Below are 23,686 nucleotides of genomic sequence, written 5' to 3' on the forward strand. Positions count from 1 at the left end.
GATAGAATAGATTACTTATTACTTTATCTGTACAAACCACAGTAACCAAGTTCAATTTCAGTTTATGGGCTGTAATTCTGCCAGCCAAAAAGCCCCTCCTCCTGACGCAAGACTTTCTAGTAGCCCAGAAACCATGAGGTGGAGCCTGCAGTGCTGTTGAACTTCAGTTACTGGTCCAGCACAAGATTCGATCACTGATGTACAACATCGTTTAGAATGTAGAGATGCACTGTGGAAGTATGGATGAGAATCTTTTGTCATTTTAATGAGGCTGACTTCCTTAACACTCTAGTGTAGGGGTTGGCAACCTTTGCTATTAAAAGCAGCTGTTTTTGGCCAAAAAAATAATCATAATCTGGAGCCGCAAAACATATTTGAACTTAAAGCGGGATATACTTGTGCATCAGCTCTATGCAGAGTCTAAGCCGTAGCCTATGCACGTGGCCTATGCCATTGTGAGCATTTATGTCTGTGTCACTCTGCAGTTACACCTCCAAAACACAAGTCAGCGGCGGCGTTTCTGTGAAGTGCTGTAAAGTTTAGCTGATTCAAAACACACATTAAACACACATTAAACATGGCTTAATAGAGACAATATCAAACACAAGTACACAAATCAGCTTCAGTATAACTCGCAGCATTCACAGACAAAACATTTGTCTTTTACTGGACACGTTTTCCCCACATATACAACATGCTAATGTTTTTAGCACAAGCCTATGGCATTTTACATTGCATAAATTAGCCTAGCGGCTAGCAGCCTTTTCCTCTACTCATATGAAGTCAGGGACAACAGCAACATTTAACAATGGTAATGTTACAAAATTCAGCTCCATTACAACTCACAAGGTTCACTGACAAAACAACTGTCTTATACTAAATACTTTTCCAAACAAATATAACATGCTAATGTTATTAGCATAAGCTTATGGCCTTTTACATTGTATAATATAGCCTAGCGAATTAAGTTATCTGTGGTTCTTGGAGACTTTTCCTTTTTGCATGTGGAATCCATAGCTAGCGGCTAACCTACCAAGGGAGACTCAAGACTAGTCACTGCTATTTAAGTAAGTTTAACACTTAGAGGAAAAGCCATCAGGTCACAGACGTAGGAAGCACATTTTAGCTGCTGAATGCTGAAACTTTTTTTTCGGTGTATAGCACTTGGAAATGTAAAAATCACTTTAGGCCTTCAACAATTTTAAATGAAAATTAAAATTTAAAAAAATGGTCCTTATTTGTTTCAATGTGACTTTTTTTTTGTCAGAGCCACAGGGAGAGGGGCGAAAGAGCTACATGCAGCTAACCCCGGTCAAGTGAGAGTGAAAGAACGGGAGAAAAAGCCGAAGAAGACACACTGTACTTTGCACGTTTCCTCTTCAACAGTCACTCAAACATTACACAATCATGCAAATTACAAACAACAGGATGGCACTGTGTTGTTGTCTCAAGTGAAAAAAGAAATACGCCTTTAATCTATTATTATTCAAATACCCCTCGTCTTCACTGTTCTTTAGATACCATGAAAATGCAAACAGGTATGCAAAACCAGCTTTTAGTTCCTAGGTATTTGGTGGAAAAGGGCCAAAAGGTACTGCCCAGTTGGTGCAGGAGGGGACCTACACAGAAACACATTGAGTGAAACCACTAAATTCCACCGAAGCCTAATAGGCTTTCAGTCCGCGTCACTGTTGTTGTTTTTTCTACAGGAAGAAAATCAATAGGTCCCAATGTGACACAAACAGTACTGTGTCTGTATATGTTAAAGGCAAAGGGAGGATGGAAGTAGAGAGGGATACAGTGGGAGGTAAAGAGAAGGGAAGGATAGAGGAGAGATGAAGGGAGAGGCACCTTTGGTATTGATTTGCCGGGAGTGCGTATGTGTCAATGTCATCTGTGATCAACACTTCTTAATTCTGATTTTTGGGGGCAAACACGTGCGCTGAATCTGTATGTGCATGTACTGTATCTGTGTGTTTGTGTGCGCCTGAGGAGGCGGAGTGGGAAGGCAGATATGGACGATATAATAAAGACAGAGAGCAAAAACAACAGCTGGGGGAGATATTAACTGAGAAGCACGCAGCCCCGCCCCACCCAGCGCACACACACACACACACATGCAGCTCCACCCCTTACAGCCTGACCCACCCAAGGAAACTCCAACTGCCCCCATCCCGCAGCTTATTCCTCTCTATCTCTCTCTCTGGCTCACCCACCTGTTAGCAGGCTGATCCCAGCACAGCTCTCTGTGTTAACACTGACTCTCAGCCTAATGTTACCTAATAGGAGCTGCCAGTGTTGATTTCCTGGGTGCTTAGTAACTTAGTCGTCCCAACCGTCCACACACGATGGCCTCGCTCTGACCTTAACGCAAACTCTACTTGAGTTTTAATTACGGCTGCGTGGCTCATTGCACATAAATGTACACTGCCACTTCAGTTTCTCCAATTTAAAAGAAAAATCTACCATCACACACACACACACACACACGCACACACACACACACACACACACACACACACACGCTCACACAGTTGTTAAACATAATATTTAAGCATTTTGGTTAAGAGGGTAATCAGCACTTGTGCTAAACTCCAATGCAGATGAACGGAGGAATCCAATTCAGGGCCTGGATGTCTAATTATGTATCTGCAGCAATTAACATCACGTCTATGCACCTTGTAATCCATACAACCACCGTATATGAATTTAACATATACAGGCATGATTAGTAGACTTTTGTTAAGCTTTTACACACCGAGGGCAGTTTATTCGTGCAATTATTTAGCATGTACCTATACAGGAATAAAGGCATTAACCAATCACACTGTGTCGACAAAAGTTGCCAGACCTGTTACAACTGTCGCAAATTTGCATCAACTCACCAGTCTGTAAACTCTCCTACTGCTGCTTCTGTTAGCTAGCCAGGTTGAGGTTTTCAAATGTAAACATCAGTAAACGTCAAGGAAAGATGAAGAAGACGGGCACCAGATGATTAGCACCCCTCGAGCCATTGTATAGGCATTTTGAAAATACACTGGGCCGCATCATTTTCCAACAGGATATCAGGAACAGTAATATCCTTTGATTCACCAAAACTTGGTTAAATCCATGACAGCACCATTAAACTAGGAGGCTCTTTTTCTATATGCTGATCTGACAGAGCAGAGGACTCTGGCGAGAGATGGAGAAGAGGCTTGTGTTTCATGGTGAAGGACTTGTGTAACAGTGAGAACGTGAGGTGCTGTCCTGTTCCTGCTGTGGATCATTGCATTACAGGTTTGATGCAAATATGTTGAGGCATGTATTTTGCATTTTTATGTCATTTATTCGTCACACCCCCTGGTGAGTGAAGGCCTATGGGAGTATCATTAGTATTTTGTGAGCTTCTCGATGTAAGGATGCTACGTGCTATGATCAAAAAGAATCTGAGATGTATGACTAATACATAGCACACTGTCAGTTAGAGATGACCAGGATGTAGACAAGAGTTGCAGTTAGAACTCAATAAGAATAAAATAAAATTCACAACTGTTTCACCTATCCCTCTTCAAGTCTTATATCTACAATGTCTACTTTGCTTCAGGAGAAACAACAACAACCATGGCTTTATATTCATGGTTTCGGCAATCATTCATGTCCATTTTAAACCCATTTTACTAAATAGATTTCCTGTTGAGACAAGGAAATGTGGAGGCACAGAGCTCTGCAACAAACTAATGTAGATGCTTTTATTGTTCACCTTGGTTTTCACTTGCAAGTAAGTAGTTTATGTAACCGGGCTAAACTGGACTTGTTTGAAACCTGTCTACTTGTGATACAACGCCCCATCCACTCATTCAGTTGCAAAAGTCTGTCTCCACTCCTTGAATCTCCTCACTGAAGACTCTGTATAAGATGTCACCATACCTGACAGAAGTGATGGCAGATAATATAAGATCAAGGTCATGAATCAGACTTAGCTGAAAGTGAAGATGCTGAAATATTTAAAAAGCTTATAATTGGTAGCTTTGATACTACTACATTGTGTATTTTGGTAATTAGGCTAAACTGTGGCAATTTACATTTCTCGGTGGCACAACAACTTCTCTCTTGACATTCTTTATGATTCTTTTCCTGTGTTTTCCTGCAGGCTTCCCTGTGTAAGAATGTGCCTAAACTTGTTGCATCCAGCTGTGGGAGAGCCTCATTATAGTTCACAGGTCAAAGAAGACAAGACAAAGCACATGGCTCATCATTCCGGTCTTCAGTTGACACCTCTGAATCACTCATATATCAACAATGTCTCCAGATATTCCTGTAGAACATGTCTACATGTAGAACATGTCAGTTCTCCTGTCCTCTTTCCAGTTGATTAACAAATTATTACAACTTCCCTTCCTTGTCTGAAAAAACAAGCTTTCAGTGAGCAAAGTGTCGGCTTCATAACCAAGCATACACTGCATATAATAAAGACCAATAAAATAAAAGAAATTCAAAGGTAAAATCTGATTACAGCTGTTGCATTTCTTTAATCTCCCTCCTGATGGATACTGTTGAGGGTGACGAAACAAAAAACTGCTGTTGAGAAAATTCTATTGACCTATTTCAAAATCACCAGTTTCATAAATGAAAACCACAAACATCTTGGCTCAGTGTCCTGGCAGCAAGACTTTCAACACCATGAATGGTCGTTACAGACAACGTCAGCCCACGCGATGCCTCACTTTAATTCAGGAAACAGACTGTTTGTGTTGGAACCAGGTGAATTTATCTCACCCCATTTGGTTGAATAACATCCTAATTTTAGAGCTGAGTAGACCAAATGCACTCTTAACAGGAAGACATTTACTGATCATGTCATATGACAAAGCTAATTCATGACACATTGAAGCATGATGAATTTACTGCAGGAAGAGACCAGACACTAGTGAGTTCTAGCCTCTGATATAGTTAAGCACAGTGCTGAACACCATATTTCCCTCCAGGCTCATCACAAAGCTCATTGACCTGGGATGAACCTGGTGTCAGGACAACAACCTACTCCTGAACGTCAGCAAAAATAAGGAGATGTGTTGACTTTGGCAAGAAGCGAGAAGGAGCTACATTCCCCTTGATATCAACAGGTCCTCTGCACCTAGTACCTTGGTGTCCACATCACAGAGAGTCTGACCTGGGCGCTGCATACTGACTCAGTTATGGGAAAGGCAAGGCAGAGAGTGAGGAAATTTTGTGTCTCCCGTTACTGATGATTTTCTACTTGTGCACCACAAAGAGTGTCCTGACAGGGAACATCACTGCCTGATACAGAAACAGCACCAAACAGGACCGCAAGGCCCTGCAAAGAGTGGTTTCTTTCAGCTGAACATACAATAGACGGTGCTCCACCCTACCTAAAGGATGTTTACAACAGGCGACACAAGAGTAAGGCCAGGAGAATCATCAGGGATCCCAACAACCATAACTGCCTTTTTTATGCTTTATCTGCAATACATTTTCAAAAGACATTACATTAATACACATCTTTGGGACTAGTATCTCTTGACATGACACACTCTTTATTCTTTGAAACTGTGAGACTTTGCACAGCCCCTAGAATATATATTCTTGCTAATTCTGGCCTTGCTCTCTAATTGCGCATATTTTTTTAATAGTGTAGTAGTATACTAGTAAATAGTATCTTTTTCTGAGTTGAAATCAGGAGGAAGGTACCCCCTCCCTCCAGTAAAGCACATGAACAGTGGAGGCAGAGTATCACAATGTCAAGTAATGTCAGCAGCAAACTCTGACAACAACAATGGCAGAAACTTGAAATCAATCTCAGACTGTCACCACTGCCTCATTTTCAGCCATACCAAATGTATTACCACTTCGAGTGTCGCCATTATGTTTGTGTTGTGAAGACAGAGAGCAGTTCAAACCTAAGCTCCGCATGCCTGGCTAATCACAGCATAAAGTGCGTTTGAATGTCAGATTGTCAGTTCCTGAGGCTATTCGGCCATCCGACAAGCACTTCTGATGAAGCGCACCAGCAGCTTAACACTACAGCAATCTCTCGACAAACAGGAGAAGCTGTCCAACAACAACGCTCTAGAGCTGTAGCCTTGACTGTGTCAATACACAGAACTGACCTATATGCTTGTGTATTTGCTTCACTTCATAGTACACTCCTTCAGTCTGACACATCAGCCATCCTCTAAAAATACCACCTTACTCAGTTTGTCATAAAAAAAAACAAAAAAAAAAACACACACACACACACACAAACACAACAGTCGTATGTGCTTCCTGTCCCAATCAGTGAAGCTGTTTCTACTTCCTGGAAGCTCCACTGTGGAGGAAGTGGGCTGCCAACAATGACATCATCATCCTGCACCAGCAGAGGGAGCTGCATCAGTCCAATATCTGCACTGCATTCCTCTTTCTCCCCCCACATCATCTCTGTCTCTCTCTCTCTCTCTCTCTCTCTCTGCATCCCAAAATTGTGAATGTGCTGTCCTTTGAATGGACTGAATGCTCAACCATACACACACACACACAAACACACACAATTCCACACACACACACACACACACACACACACACACACTGACTAACACTCATGCTAGCAAAGCCCTCCTGGCAAAAGCACAGCAAATAGGCCTCTAACCTCTGATGTCTCATGCTCTCTCTCTCTCACACACACACACACACTCACACACACACACACACAAACACACGGGAAGTAATAAGAGTGCGTGTACATGTGTGTGACTCTGTGTGACTGTGTTTGTGTGTGTGTGTTGTGGCCTGTCTTTGTGCATGAGTGCTCCTGTTTGCTGGAGGACAACTGACTTGTTTATGTGCATACATCAGTGACACACACACGCACAGAGGGCCTCATTGTGTGTTTGTGTGTGTGTGTATTTTTGTGTATATCAGAGAGGGAGAGAGAGAGAGAACGAGAGAACGAGAGAGAGAGGGAGAGGGAGAGATTACAGGGCTATTCACTGTGCCTTGCTGGCAGGTATTCAGTGTGTGTGTGTGTGTGTGTGTGAGGGAGAGAGGTAGAGAAACAGAGAGAGTGAGGCTGGTTTGGAAAGGTGGAGGAGGAAGAGGAGGAGTGAGGAGGGAGTGAGGCGGGGAGGGGTCAGGCTACACAGTCTTTTCGGCAACTCCCGCCAGAGCCGCGGTTGCCATGGTGACGGGGCGAGCGGAAGCAGAGCCTCCCTCGACATATCCTATTAGGGCTAGAGAGCGAGAGAAAGAAAGGGGGGAGAGAAAGAGAGACAAGTGCGAGAGTTTGAAAGAGAAAGTAGAAGAAGAACGATGGCGGGGGAAAGAGATGAGATGAGATAAAGGCGTGTGTGCGTGTGCGTCTGTGTGTATGTGTGTCTGTGTGTGTGTTTAAGAGTTACAAATAAAGCGAGGGAATCTCTTAAGTTTTGCTGTAAAGACATAACAAGGCCGCAAAATGACCTTTGACCTTGTTCTAACACTCATAAACACTAGTTAATTAGTATGAACCAACTACCCTTTAACTTTTCGTCACCACCTCTTGTCTTCTCAGCCTACAACAACCTACGGCCAAACTGTTCTTGAGCAAGGCACCTCATACTGCTCAATAATCAATGTAGGTATCTTTCAAATGGTATTCAGGGTACCAGATATTAGAGTTTGGCAATATGACCTCAAATCAACATCACAATTAAATGAACACTTTACCTGCATTGCGATTACTGAACGATGATTTTGTTTCTGTTTTTTGCCCGTATAGTTCACTGAGAAGGTCTGTACTATAAATATGCTCAACTATTGTAGCTAACAAAGGGTATGTCTTATCTTGTGATTTAAAATAATTGAAGGAAACACACGCAGATAAACTGTTTATCGTTATCTATTGAATATTTCTATATCTTGAATATTGTGCAACCTTTGTGAATGCTTGTGATATCGAGAGCTGCATTGTGGAGGCACTAATTGTTGGACGCTTCTTTTTTAGGGTTAGGGTTTCATGAAGACAACACCAAACTGAAAGGAATCAAATGTAAACACTGCGGAAAAGCCATTTCACCGGTCAAAGGTAATACCGCCAATCTGTTTCAGCACTTGGAGCACAATCACGTGACCGAATATTTAAAGTCCACAGCTTAACAGACACTGCATTTCTCTTTGGTACAAGCTGCTCAAGTTGCTCAGTTAGCTCAGTGTTTGAGTTCTTCTCCATGTTGCTTCCAGGTCGCGAACAGGATGGGGCGTCGTCACGTGACTACAAACTAAGTAGTACATTTTTAAGGGTACACTACTTGAACACACACACACAGTGGGGAAGGTATTAACAGAATGTAAAAAAAAAAAAAAAAAAGGGTCTGAATGTCTGTTAATTTTCGATTAATTACCCAGCCCTACCAGAAATGTTCTCTCCTGAAATCTGAGCTTTTTTTTCTCTTTCCAAAACTACTCCCAAATTGTCAACCAGCAAAAAGTCCAGCATTGGTCTGTGCATGCTGCAGTATGTGCACTATGTCCACAACCATTAATGTAAAGACCGCAGCATTCTCATTCTCGTTGGAGCTGTCGTGGCACTCCATGTGTCCAGATCTGTCAGTGAACAAATTGTACAGCAGGCACACAGGAGAAGCCGACAGCAAATTGACAGCAAAACCCTGAAAATTCCTTTTGTGTTTAAAATGATTCCCATTTGCTGATTCCAATGGCACCGGCTATTCTTCAAGGGGTCCGAAATCTAAACACGTTGTCACTCACAACTCGTTAAATACCAATGCTTAGTCAATGGCCCTACAAAAATATTATGCCTTAGGTACTCCTCCTGCATCAGTTTTGGACACATGGGGACAGTGTTTCAATTTACACTTGTAACATGCATTGTGTCTTCAAAATTAACATCTGGTTTCACATGAAATGTACAGTTTCTGCTCATTACATGCATACAGCCGGTTTACTTTCTTAGGTTTTGGCAACAAAACCCATGGTTAGATTTAGAAAAGGTCTTAGGGCTGCTATGAAAATGCGCCTACTTTGGGCAACAAAAAGTTCGTCTTGGATAAGTCAGTTCAATGGACAAACAAGACAGGACGGCAGAGGAGACACCTTTTCCTGATTTTCCAGCCCGATTACATCGGTGTGCGGATGTCCCCTGTTCCATCCTTTTCCCAACTGACTTTTGGTTTCACACAGGACACAAACATCAGGCTCCCAGGTTAAAGTCCAGGGTTTGTTTGACCCATTCACCTCCAACCCATCCTGTGTAGACTTTCTTGTTCTTTATACCACAGTGGTTACAAGGAGCGTCAAAAAATACCACTGCCCCATGTGTCTCATGCCACTTCTAAAGGGTGCTTCAGTGTATCGGTGTCTAATGCCAAGGGCCACTGACCAAGCATTGGTATTTGGCAAGTTTGGAGTGAGACCAGTTTGAAAATCCAGTACATCCGAAAAAACATCATGGTTTGGCTAAAAATAAGTATGTTTATTACAAATGTAATGTAATATCATGTGATAGGCATCACTAGCATAGTAAGCCACACATACTAACACACTGCGTTATTATTAAAATAACTAATAATGGACTTTTGGTTTAACACAGGACACAAACAGCAGGCTCCCAGGTGAAAGTCCACAGTTTGTTTAACCCATTCACCACCCAAGTTGGGAGTGAGACTGGGCTGAAAATCCAGTACATCGGATCATCACATGTGTTACATTAGGTGGTCGTTCAGGTTCTCTCAAGCATCCATACTGATGCGCATCAATTACATTCTCTTAAATCAATTAACAGTAGTTGCACAATGCGATTAGTTGAGTAATTGCTCAGTCGATCAACAGAAAAACAATCTAATTGAGAAAATAATAGGTTTTGTTGAAAATGAAAATAATCATTGGTTGTGGGCCTTCTTAGGCTACACATATCTTGACGGAGATTGAGCAACTATCACAAGTTGAACCAGCATGCGTTTTGAGGTTTGTTGTATAGTCTTGTCAGTATTGCTGTGTGTCAAAGTGATAATAGTGAATTTGAGTTAAAACAACAGATTATGTAGAATGTGAGGCGTTTAAGTGTTTGTAGGCTCCCAGTAGAGTGAATACCAGGAGGACCTCCTTCCTGGAGACTTTATCTTTGGACAGGAAACTCCATTCCCCTCTGTTCAAAACAGCCACAGAGGTGTGGTCAACACACACACGCACACGCACACACCCTCTGCTTAATGATGCCTTACGCAATAGTACTCCACCCAGCCCCCACCCTTCACTAACCCAAACCACACCATGCCACAACACAACACACACACACACACACACACACACACACATAGAGCTCTACCAGACCCCTCCCCCACCTCACCAACCCCTCACAGCCTCATGAGAACATGCTGACAAATTCTGCTTTTTCTCTGAAATGTTAGAGGTTTAAAATCAGGAGTTTATTTTCTAGCGGCAGGTGTTTGGCTCTTGTGCGGTTGAAGTATAGATCCATCTCTGCACCCACCACTTCCTTCACACCCTCACTTTTTGTACATTATCTGGCAGTCAGTTCCTCTATTTGGCTAAATAAATGATCAACTGAGACGATCAATAAAAATGAATAACTGAACTCACTGGAAACATGACAAATAACTTTTGAAGCTGCACATAAACCTGTTCTTCCTGCAATGTTTTTATCAATCCATATTTTTGGAATTTTAGATAGGTATTGCCATAATGTGACATAAACTACCACTATATTCAGTGCGGTTTGAAGACACAAAATGGTGGATATTAAGCATGTAAATATTTAACAATACAGGATGCAGGGAACACTTAATAAATTCCATTTGCATCTTAAATTCTTTGGGAAAGACGCTTGAAAATTCTGTAATCGAAAGCAACAAAAACGAGAAAAAAATAACTGTGTGGCCCCTTTAGAGTTAAATTTTACTCGAGGTGTTACATTTTCATTCTGTTTTTGCTGTCACATGACTGTGCCACTATAAAAAAAAAAAGTTAAAAAGAATATATTGTACTTGTCACTCACAAGACAGAGCTACGTATAAGCTGGTGTCGTCTGCATAATTGAGATTTTACTGTCATATGAGTCGCTAAAAGCAGTGTATTGAAATGCTTAAATGGGGAAAAAAAACTTAAATGGGAAAAAAAACAGGTAAAGTTTGTATCAGGCTGTACTGAAACAGCCTTTTCGTATAACTGGAGTCATCAGTGAGAGCAATGTCTGTTGTAAATAATGACTGAGCAGGTTGTGTATCATCAGTATGTGGCAACTTTGGCCTGTTTCCTTGATAACAGAAGTTTTTAATGGAAATTTTACAGATGTGGTCAGTGCAACATAAAACAACAGTGGGGCATCAGCTGACTGGCTAATACATGACTTAAGATTTTCGATATGTGTCGTTCATAAAATCAATAAAAATGAACCACAACATTAAAAAAATGGGTTCTTTCTTTGTTTTTGTAAACATGTTGACCACTGCAGCGAGAGCAGATCCAATCAAATCAAATTAACGGCTGTGTAGTTGCCGACTGGCTGACTAACAGCCGTATCAAAACCTTTCTTTCCTGGATCATCAGCTGGTCTCATGCTGGATAAAAGATGAGGGGAACAGAACAGGTAAATGCCACCAAAACAACCAGCGAATAAAAGAATAAATTTGAACTGCAAGGACAACCACTTGAAGTGGAAACCCTCAACCGGCTCATGAATGTGATACTGACAAAGTGTAACTGAATATGATCTCCTTTCATCTGCTAAATGAGTCTTCGCGGGTGAAGTACATTTATTTGATCGCCTCAGCAAAGGTGACACAGAGGGCTCATTTCACTGTTACGAACTATTCATTCACCATTCAATTAATTCTTTGTGTATCCGCACACATTTCAATTCACTTTTGACAACTCTCCACAAATATTCATACCTTGGAGGATCAGCCTAACCTCAACCCTAATCAACACATGCCTAAACCAAACTTTAACCTAAATGAAGACTGGGGACACTGGGAACTTGACCTGACCATGTGACCATGTGACCTAGGAGCATAATTTCTACTTGATGTTGCCAAGTTCTGACTGGATTGAAAGGTACAGATGCCGAGCTGAGGATGAAGAATAGTCGGTTTCCTGTCCTGCGTGTTTCCTCTCTCCTCCCAAAAATACCACTCCCTGATAATAGAGCCAATCCTGCCTATCCCACATTCTCACATACCATCACCAAGGCAAATCTCATTCTACACTTTTATGGAGAACTACAGACTGGGGGATTTCTTGTACTGTGTGGCCAAATTTGACGTGGCAGGAAGAACATTTTGAGTTAGATCTGTTGAAGATTGCACTACTGCCATTACTGTAGGTGGGGTGAAGAGTTAAAACCTAAAACGCCATCATTATTGCAGCTTCTAGGGAGTGAAATTGTAGAAAATGTGAATAGTGGAATGAAAATATTCTTCATTTTTGATCCATATAGATTCACAGTGGCCCAAGGATTTGTGAGGTCTAGTTTTTCCATGAGCGAAGGCAGTAAATGGGAAAAAAATTACAAATACTTCTCAGGTGGATGAATATACCTGAAATATTCACCCAAGATTCACCTTAGATGTGTGTGTGTTCTCATTGCCGAGCCAATCTCCCAGAAACCCAGTATACTACATCGACCTATTTAAATTGATTTTTCTTTGGCCACAGACAAAAAAAAATCCCTCCACCTGCCTTAAAGTTTCATTAAAAAGGCTGTTAGCGCTGTTAGCTTTTCTAATGAAAACCAATGGGAGCAGCTAGCCTCTGTTTGCATCTCCTTGCTGCTGGCTGTTCAAAGTCAACTGGGACAACACTGAAGACCACACAGAGGAGGACAAAATGGATGGCAGTCATAATGTTGCTGTGCAACCTTTCCTTATCTGACTGTCCACACCCTCTCCACCTACTTCTCCACCTTCCCTTCGATCTCTCCATCTGCACTCTCCATTTCCTCATGTGTCTCCTCGCCGCCAGATTGTTTCTTTTGCTCTCCCTATCTTCTCTTCCCTCTCTTCATTTTTGCACTTCCTACAGCTTCCTCTCTTCATACCTCACCCATCCTCCACCCCATCCAGCTGGCAACACCCTTCCCTTCTTCCTCAGTATGTAGGCTGGGTTAATGGCTGCTATAGCGTGCCTGTGACTCCCGACGGGCCTCGCCTTATCATTACTGCTCATGCCCTTCATTCTATACCCTCGTCTGTCTCCGATTATAACAGGGTGCAGGGACCTACCTATCAGCTTAACACTTAAGGGAGAAATGTCAAAGGTGTAGCAACATGTCTGCACCGCCAACACAGCCAGGGTGACATGCAAACACTCCCAAAGATTTTATTACTTATGATTATATTTAATCAGCATTCAGAAAGTCTAGCCACCAATAATCATTGTCTCCTTAATGAAAAATAGCAACCAGCCAGCAGGAAAACACTCGTAAAGAAGAGCTGTAAGTAGTAGCATTGTTTCTACTAATAGCCAGGTAACCATGCATCACTAAAGACAGTTTAAAGAACATAATGTGGCCTTGTGGAAGACAAGAGGTAGACCGAATAATGTTAGCATCTAATGATAGAGAATTTACTTTCCAGAAGGTATCATCCAAAATTAAAATGTAAACAAAGGAGCTACCATTTCAAGACAAGGCACTGGAGAAAACAAACTCATAACAACATTTTACTGATGAACGTTTTCCGGTGCTGTTTAATGTTTGTTTACCATTCTTAGGAAGGTTATTTTTTATATGTAATAGGCTACGGATTACTAGTTACCCTATTAAAATGTAATGAGTAATGTAATGAATTATATATGATTGCTTTTTCATTACTTTTTAAACAAATGTTTAAACAGGGCAATAAAGTTTAAATGTCATAAAAACATAAGTATACAAGCGCCAAATTTGTCCCACTGGCTTTGTTGGCCCATGTTGTCAGGAAATATGCCAAAGGAAGTCATTCCCGTTCAGCAAAAAAGATGCAAAACAACAGAATTATTAATTGCTTTATTCTACATATAAGCTTTTTACAGCAGAGAATATATTCAGGTGTAACCCTTTTGAAATCGCCAACATTTGGTAACTGGTAACTGTAATTCAATTACTATTGAGAAGCGTGTACAGGATTATCTGTATCTGTTTAACCAACAAAATTATCTGTATCTGTACTAACAACTTTTTTTTTTTTAATGACTAACAGATTACAGTTACATTTATTTTGTAATTTAATTACACTACACATGTAATGAGTTGGGGTAGGAATCGCCAGAGGCCTCACAATACGATATTATCACGACACATCATGATACAATATTATTGCAATTTTAAATATTTTGCAATATACTGAGTTCTGCGATAACGTATATTGTGGTATAATGCAATTTATTACCTTTTCCAACTGCAAATTATGTCCCCAAAGAAAACTTGAACCAACATCTGTTTTATCTAATTAGATAGTTTTCAGTCTGTTCATCTGACTTCAATCATTTTTATTGCAGGAAAACTAATGGACTGATAAAACCAAGTGACTCTATTACTCTAGTTGGCTTCCAAAAGGTTAATTTGTATTTGCAATATTTATCATTTATATGATAAAATACTGATACTTGGTGACTGTGTGTTAATACATTCACCCCTAATAACTAGTTACACCCCAACACTGTTGTTTACATCAGTAATTAATGTTAACATAGCAGGTCAAGAACAAAAAGGTCATTAGATGTCTGTTATTAGATTTGGCCAAAAGTTCTGGGAATTTTTGGGCACTGTGAGATTTCAGTTATCAAAGTAAAACAACTAAAACAGCTCATAACATTGCCAAAACATCAGGGTCCAAAGTGTAGCTACAAATGCTGAAAATTTCTCAAAAATCATGATGTCATCTACTAAACACGGACTGAAACCAAACAAAAACAGTATTACAGACATATACAGTATGTAGGGGGTTGACTAACACTTCACTGGTATGGAAGACACAAGTTTATGCAGCAGTGGGGTCATAATAACCTTAAAGTTGAAGTCTTTTGTCATGTTATTTGTCATGTCTAAAACGCCTCATCTGGCCGTGATTTAAAGGCTCGAACTGCACACTTTGTCATGTTTATTTACACAACTGAAATCCTCAGAGACAGGTAAATCTAAGATAATAAACAGTCATATGTAAAAAAGAAAAGAAAAGAGGAGTCGACTGAAAGATACGGGTCCTCCCTGAAGCGGGGGAGTGTAGGTCATAAAGGAAAAGATGCAGCTCTGCCCTCCGAATCAGTTTAATTTATCAGCAGCCAGTTGGACAAAATAGTTTGATCCTGAAATAAAACTGCTGGGCCGCTGAGGGGAAATGCATGATAACCCTTGGAGGAGCTTCTTTTCAAGAGCTTTTCTCCTCAAAATGATTCACAGTGTGTTGTCATGGTGCTTTGGCGCTGCTGTGACCTCTGACCTCCTCACTATTTGTTTCATGGAGGTTGCTCTGTCGATACTCTCCCTGAAAGTCACTCAGGATTAAAACAAACAAAAGGTCATCATTGCTGCTTTAAATGCAGAACCACAAATGTCAACACCGAGTAAGATTAATTGTCTATTTGTAAAGTGTGTTTAATGACTTTCTACATGTTTTGATCCATCCATCAATCATTTCTAGCCGCCGCCAGGACAACCTGCGCTTCCTACTCCCTCACTGTCCTGACATCACATCCACAGAGCACAAAGACTCATCATCATCTTTAGATATCCAGACAGTACACAAGCTTTTTCCACACAGCTCCATTCATTCATTCAGAGTTACAGGGGGTTAAATGCTTTGCTCAAAGGTTCTCCAGCAGCAGCGGTTGCTGAGGACAATGAGGGTGCTTCTCATTCATTTTCCCTTTCCAGAGATTTCCTACTGGTCTCTGTGACAGCTGAACCTGCTGTCAAAGGTTTGCTGTCTCACTCGTAACACTACCATTGTGCAAACATCAAAATCAAAGTCTATGGATTAATCATTCTTCAAGCAAGGATTCCAAACAGCTTCTCAGATCTGGTCTCTTGAAAATTGTCTAACCGGCTAACAAAGCTATCTGACTCTATCGGGCTCTGGAAAACTGAGGCAGTTTTTATAAGTAAATAAACCACTGTCTTTTTTCTGATATGAAAACTCAATGGGAGGTAGTTGGGCACAGGAAATGATACGGTTTATGACTCTGGTTTGTTTAGAATAAGCAACAGCAGAAGAAGAAGAAGAAGAAGAAGATGAAGAGTTAGGCAACTGGCATGTGTTGTGATAGCTACCATACATAAACAAACAGAAACTCAAACTGCACCAAAAGATCATACATTACCACAATTTCTACTTTTCAAGAAAGCCAAAGCATCTGACGCTCCTGACCTTCATCGCAACCATCAGCCAATCATCCGACCCACCCCTCCTAATGCGCCTGTGAAACTCCCCCACCCCTCCAGGCACTCCTCCATCAATTTTGCTCACGCACTTCCTTCATTCCATCCACAGATCTCCATCTATCACCAATTCATCCCTCATTCTGTGCTCCACCCACCAATCCACTACCCACAGTTTCCATTTAACTCAGTTCATTCCCCTTCGATTGCTCCTCTACATCCTCTGCAGGAGAGAGGAAGACTCCCTCTGTCCAATAATGTTTCCAAAATGGAATTCCTGCTTATTCTAAGAGATATCACTGCTTTTTAGTAGGATGAAAATCACAAATCACCCAGTTTTGAGGGCACCTTTGAACACACTCAAAATATGACAAGAAAGACATGAGTTAAGTTCAAGAAGAAGAGTTTAGAAAATGTTTTGAGTTGTTATAGAAACTCGGTGTTGACTTTTCATAACTACCTGGGAGTTGTCATTCACAAAGAACACATTACTTCTAAAACCACAGAACTATACCAGGCCTTGTACAAACATATGTGCTCAGGAGAGATATCAGAAAGTTATCGTTAACATGTTTACACCGAATACTGAGCATTGTGGTGCAGGTGAGGAGATAAAAGGTCCTACAGATGTAGAACTCACATTCTACACTCATGTCAAAGTATCTCTGACATTGAAAAGAGCGCAGGAGCTTTCAAAGCTTGAAAGTGAAAGAAATTTTAAATTCTCACATACTGTAAGCACTTAGTTTGTTATTGACATTTTGGTCATGGACCTTCATCAAGTACCCAAGAAGCCAAATAAAGCTGATCACTATCCGACCTCAGCTGGGTCGCGTTCAGACTGCACTGATGCAGCGGAGGTTCAGACAAACACAAAACGGTAAAACAGGCGCAACTTTTGCTGCAATTTCAGAAGATGTTACCCTGCATAATTTTGTATATGTACAAGTACACACTCCTGGTGGATTATTTTGTAACGTGAGAGCTGTAGTGCTACGGTTTACTCTGTGATCATGGCAATGACAATTATGAAAGGACTGCTGTAATGCTAACTCTGCTGAGTTGTAAAATCCTTCCTCGTAGAAGAATAAACTGCTTCTGCTAAGCCTTCAAATGTATTAATCTGTTACTCAAACTGGACTTCCTGTATTGTATTTCATCATCTCGCTGGCACTCCAAACAACACATGGCCTCCAAAACAGCTCCTTGCATACTTTTTAACACAGGGCCGTCTTTGGTCTAAACCTCAGCTTAAACCTTTGCATCTTGAGCGATTCACATCAACCTCTACCGTGAATTTATTCCAGGTCTGTGTATTTATTGTTTAATTCTAAGACAATGCTCATCAAGAAACTACTACTGGATAATTCCAGTTTCATTACCACTTGAGTTTTGTAGTTCTGCCTGTTATATCAGTTGTGCTGTCACAAGACACAAGCAGTCACATGATTAGACAGGTTGTAACCAAGCATATACCTTTAACCAAATCATCTTAACCACTTCATTTGGAGGTTAAAGTGAAACTGAGCACATTTGAAATATCAGTAATCATCCCTCCTCACACAGGAAACCTGTGTATGCAAAACTACTGTGCATATGGTAGGTCAGCTTTGACAGCAGTCAGCTGTGATGGAAGTTTAAACCTAACTATCTGGGTAATTATTTCACTACTCATGTTTGTTTTCTCTTCCAAATATGTTTAGCTACAATTACAGCCTCAACAGTCTTGTTTCTTGCGTTTAGCACTTTTCCTGTATAAATATAGTGGATGTAGCGACCGTGATGTCACCCACTGGTTTGTGGACTCCTGTTTTGAAGCGCCAGCTTGGATTTTTTGAGCTCCACCCCTTACAGTTTTCACGAATGTGGAAATTAGCCATATAGACCAAAACTATTTTTTGTACCAGGAACTTTTATTACGAGGAATTTGTTTACCTGGGTAAAAGAATTCCTGGTAATCTGTATGGTTTCATTTCCACCTCACCTGATTCAGCATGTGCCCTGTATTTGGGTCCGCCAGTTTGGCTGGTTACATGCTGGTGTAGAGAGTTGGGGCTGTTTGTCTCAGCCAGCAGCTAAGTTTAAACGTGTTTTAAGATAAGTGTCAAACTAAGTTAGTCTACATACAGACAGCTGTCATTTGAGCTTATTAGTAACAATTCACTATCAGCTGAACTAGAATGCTGTCCTTGCGTAAGACATAAAGTTAGTGACGGTGGATGAGAGACTGCGGACGGAGCATATTGAATATCACTGTCTACATGTTTACATGTTCATGCTGCTGAACACATGTATTGATAAAGTATTGGCTTCTTACTCGCTAAGGTTTAATGTCACTTACAGTAATGAGCGTAGCTGTTCAACTCGAGTTCAGCGCCGGCACAGAAGGACCGATACTGTTCGTCCTTATGAATACAACGGTCTTTGATAATTTAGCCCCGGGGCTAATTTAGTACCGGGTTTCGGTACTCATCCTTAATCAAAACACAAACAAAGTGAAGCTTGTAGAAATGTAATACAGTTTGCAGTGGCTGCCCGTACCAGGAAGTGCGGAACGCTGCGTGTGTGCTCCACCGATCAGTGTTCCTCGGCACACAGCCCCACCCCTCAAGAATTCCGGGTAATCTGAGAGTCCTATCCCCCTACTAGGTAATGATGTTCTTGTGTTTCAAATACATGGGCCAGACGTGGCCGTCAAAGAGGCCGGGGGGGTCTGGCACTAGGTAAATTGGGGCTGAGGGAAAGTTTTTTTCCCAGGTAATTTTGGTGGAAACGCACAGAGGTTTTTCAAAATCCCGGGTAATTGATAAAAGTTCTTGCGGTGGAAAAGGGAAATATGTTTGTTTCTGCTGTAAAGTTCTGCTGGGGGTCTATGGGGATTGACTCGCTTTTGGAGCCAGCCTCAAGTGGCCATTCGAAGAACTGCAGTTTCTGGCACTCCCACATTTACTCCCTGGTTCAACCCCAGAAGTTGCTCGTTGGTGTAGCCTGTAGCGATCTTGCCGTGTTCCTAGATTACAGCAATTAAGTGGGTGAGCCCGCTAATATTATTACAGAAATGAGTGATGGTCGAAACCACCAAATAGGACCCAGGTTGTAATAAATCAGAACTACTCTTTATAGTTGAGAGATATGAATTTGGCTTGCTTCTGACTCATCTACTGAGATCTGTATTATTAGGTGTTGGTGTGAAATAAAGGTCATGGCTATGATTTACATTTGGCTGCCAAGATCAAACCTGGATTCCCCAAAGTTGGAACACTAAGAGAGGTAAGATTTGTATAATTTGACAAATTAATACTCAGTTAATCACTGACTTATTTGTAAATCTTGTTGATGCCAAGAAAAGTATAAACACAATAAAGTCCTCCTCCAGCGTCTGTCTGATTTTAATCCTGAGTGTGAACTCGACGTGATCAAACATGCCTGATCGTGAGCAAAGCGAGTAGGCGGCGGCCGCACCTTCCCACACCCACCTGACTCCCATCCATCTATCTGCCCACCAATCCTTCTGCTTCTTCACACACATGCCCTTCAGCCTCTTCGAATCAATCAACCAATCACCTCCATCCACCCCGTCACCCCCTCCTCACCGTGCACTCCATCTCCTCTGGCTCTGGTTTGATCTGTACAGAGGGCATGACTGTCTCGCCTCCCTCTGCCTCCTCCTGCTCTTCCTCCTCCTTCTTCTTCACAGACTGTGTCGCCACTTCCTCTCGCTCCTCCTCGCCTGCTTCCTCCTCCTCTTCCTCCTGTGGCGGCCGAGGCCTGGTCACCGGCTCCTCCTCCTTCTCCTCCTCCACCCGGGATACCGGCGGCGGCGGTGATGATGACGACGGCGGCTGTTGCTGCTGGGTCAGGGTGCTGTGCTTGGCCGGGCTCCTCTGCTTCTTCTGGGCGCCGACAGCACTCTTCTTCTGCTTAAGAGTCGACTGGCACTGAGGAGGAGAAGAAGAAGAGACAGAAGGTGAGAGGGATCATTGACAAATAGAAGGGTAGAAAGTAGGAAAAGAGAAGACAGGGGTTTAGGAGGGGAAGAGAGGAGGTGATAAGGGGGGTAGTTGAGGATGAAAGGGGGGGATGGAAGAGAAAAACAGGGAAGGAAGGGTGAGAACAATGTAAAAAAAAAAAAGCCAAAACTTCCAGGCCAGGGGGAGAGGGTGAAAGGAGGGGATTGGCCAAAGGATTTGAAGAAGGAATGAGGAGTAAAGTGGGTGGGGGAGAAAATTAAGCAAAATGTGAAAAAGGAAGAGTACAAATAAGAAGGCAGTAGGGGAGGAAGAGGGGGAGGAAGACAGGTAGGAGAGGACAGGAAATGGCATGCTAGAGTTTGGAAGGGAAATGAAGCCTGACTACAAGCATTACCTCTGCTCTCAAAGCTGTCTAATGAAACCCCCTCCTCAAAAATCAGCCAGAAGAGGGGGGTAAAAACACACACAGACACACACTCTGTTTAAAAAAAATAAAAAAAGATAGAAAATTAAAGGCAAAGAGAGAGACAGAGAGGCAGAGAGACAAAAGGCCTAATCCTGAGGCTGCCAGTGAGGGAATGAGAACGAAAGAGAAATAACAGAGGCAGTGAGAGAGAGCAGGGAGGAGTAGCCGTGAACTGACCCCTCCCTCCCTTTCAGCGGCAGGCAGGCGGACACACCCTTTTCTGGAAGCCGAGTGAGCAACACACACACACACACACAGAAAGAGAGAGAGAGAGGTGTGGGGAGTGCCGAAGCAGAGGGACTCAACACACACACATACACTGCTACTAATGCACACACCCCTTCTCTTCTTTTCTGTCTCCATTTTCTCTCCATGTCCACTTCCTTTCTCAGACATCTACATGTACTACAACTCTATCTGAGAATTAGCAGTGCTCCTGTATATAGCTGGGTGAACAGTGGCGAATATTTACATTATAATCATCTACTTGAAGGTTTCTCTCTGGATCCCAGCATTATGTGACTTCAGTGTATAGTTAAGTGTAGCACCACTGTTTCTGTGCCACTGCTAATACACTTTTTTCTGTACTTTCCGCTGACGATTCATTTTCTCTCAATCTACAACTCTATTTATTGATTACTGAAGGTGCAGAATAACTTTGAACTTTGTAATTTCAGTCTTCCCCACACAAAAACAGCAAGACAATCAATTTAAATTGTGACATATGAAATCAACTGATTAATTCAGCTTTTGTTGCCCCACTTGTCTCCACACTGCGACCCACCGCTGGGTCGTGACCTACAGCTATTTTTAATCTACAATTGCTTTTTTATACATGTAAGAAAATACGCCAAAGTTCACAAATGTTAAATGTTGTTGAAACACAGGCAACCATATGAAAAATTAGTTCAAAACTGCCTGTATAGTCATTGAAATCAGAAAAGAAAAAGTCAAGAATCTAGGACGGAATCACAACTCGACTGAAAACTGTCTAAAATAAATATTCTGTTACAGAAATCGCTGTCAGTTCATTTTCAGTCGATCTACCGCTTTATTAAGGTGATTTAAAACTGCACCTGAATAACTCTGAACTTCAGTCTTCCCCACACAAAAGCAACAAGACAATCAATTTAAACCATGACACACGAAATCAGATCACCTGATTAATTCGGCTTTTGTTGCCCCACTTGTCTCCACGCTGCGACCCACCGCTGGGTCGTGACCTACAGTTTGAACACCGCTGACCCACACAAGAGGAAGTTGTAAAAAAAATGACTTCCCCTCCTTTTTTTTCTTCTTCCCCTTTGCTGTCAGCTGTTGCTGATGTGAACGCAGTCACAGCCGGCGTTTCAGTGGAATTTTTTCGAGTTGTGGTTTTGAAAAGAAATCAGACTATCACATCACCACGTCCACACTTGAGCTGTACGTCTTTAAGTTTAAGAGCCTCGACTGTGAGCCTGACGTGGTTAAACACAAGCTGAAACATATGGTTGGGGCTCAGAATGAAGGCGTGGTTGAACCTGGACACACCGAAGGATGATCGCACTGATCGATCCACCATGGCTTAGTATTGATCATGACATCCTATGTGAGCAGGCTTCAAACAGGAAGTGACAGTGAAATGACTTCTATCTTTCTCACGGTGCAGTAGACACTGAAACACAAACTAGGTCTCTACTTCCTGTCTGCAGCTGCGACCCTGCTGTGCATCCTGCTGTCTGTCTTGGTGAATGTAGTGCTATGTAGGTCTGCCATCTACTGTAAGGACGTGAGGTATTGACTCCACATGTGTAATAAAACAGTCGAGCCAAGTGACACCCAATTATAAGTTCAGCATTTTGTATTTTTCTTAAGCAAAAGTTTTAACAGTAAAACCATGGACATGTTATCTGTTATAAAAGTTTAGTTACTGTATTCAATAAAGTACTAGAGTAAAAGTACTTACTGTTCTGTATACTTTCTTTCTTTATCCCCAATCCAGTGCTGCATGAAAAAAAATCCAGGTCAACCTAATAAAGACGTAATCACCGGACTTTCCTCCAGTGATACAAAGTGTTTTTGTCTATTATGCTGTTTACTGTTTTGTTCTGCCTACGACTGCACACTGAGACTGTTGCAGGGCCGACATGTGACCCAGCTCCAGTGGATTCCACAGCGAGGTGTGGCCACAGCCAATCAGCCAGGGTGTGGCTGCAAGCACCACCCCTCCCACACACACAGAGGACACACGCTGGTCTCTCAGTCGGTGCCATTGTAATGGGACAGAGCCCCCTCTGTGTCTCTAAACAAAGGTAAAGGCAGCCCCATGCCACACCTTCCCCCCCAACTGGCAACCCACACACAGCCGGGCTCTGAAACTACACCAGACATGAAACTAAGTATCTTGTACTTCCCGTTCCATCCTCCTCCTTCCTTCCTCTTGTACAAAATTTTAAAAAGTCCGCTATCATTTTTTCAACCAGTTAAAACACTGAGGGTGACCTAGGTTTTGCAGAGCTGCCATTTGGCACCAACATTCAACAAATGCTCAGGATGAACTCTGATCTGATTTCTCCACCAGCAGGAGCAGGAAATGGACCACAATGCACTGCAGCTGAAAGATAGGTTACGAGTGAAACTTTTGATTCATTTTTATACTGGTACGTGTTGATTTCCTGCTGCTAGGAAGTACTTATACTTAACACTTCAGTGTAGTTGTCAACAGCAGTGATTTTCAAACTCTTTGTGCCAAAGGACGAGCCAAAATCTCAAGGCACACCTGTATTTATATCTGTGCACAATAGCTTCTTTAACATGTGTTATCATGACATAAGACAATAAAAATAGGAGACGTACAATAATTTGATCCATTGTCCCACTCACGGCTTTCTCCTTTTAAATGTTATCATCCCTCACACTGGC

The 23,686-nt window shown here is 41.9% G+C and overlaps 1 protein-coding gene across 2 annotated transcripts in view; it reads right to left on the reverse strand.

Annotated features, from left to right (window-relative positions):
• klf8 (Kruppel-like factor 8) overlaps positions 1-23,686 on the reverse strand; it is an 82,480-nt gene that overhangs the window by 19,438 nt on the left and 39,356 nt on the right. For both annotated transcript variants that reach the window (XM_050038853.1, XM_050038845.1), the window contains exon 2: positions 19,942-20,286. In XM_050038853.1, the coding sequence (XP_049894810.1) occupies positions 19,942-20,286 (345 nt within the window). The remainder of the gene's footprint in view (positions 1-19,941; positions 20,287-23,686) is intronic.

Source organism: Epinephelus moara, chromosome 3, assembly GCF_006386435.1.
Source record: "Epinephelus moara isolate mb chromosome 3, YSFRI_EMoa_1.0, whole genome shotgun sequence".
Lineage (NCBI taxonomy): Eukaryota > Metazoa > Chordata > Actinopteri > Perciformes > Serranidae > Epinephelus > Epinephelus moara.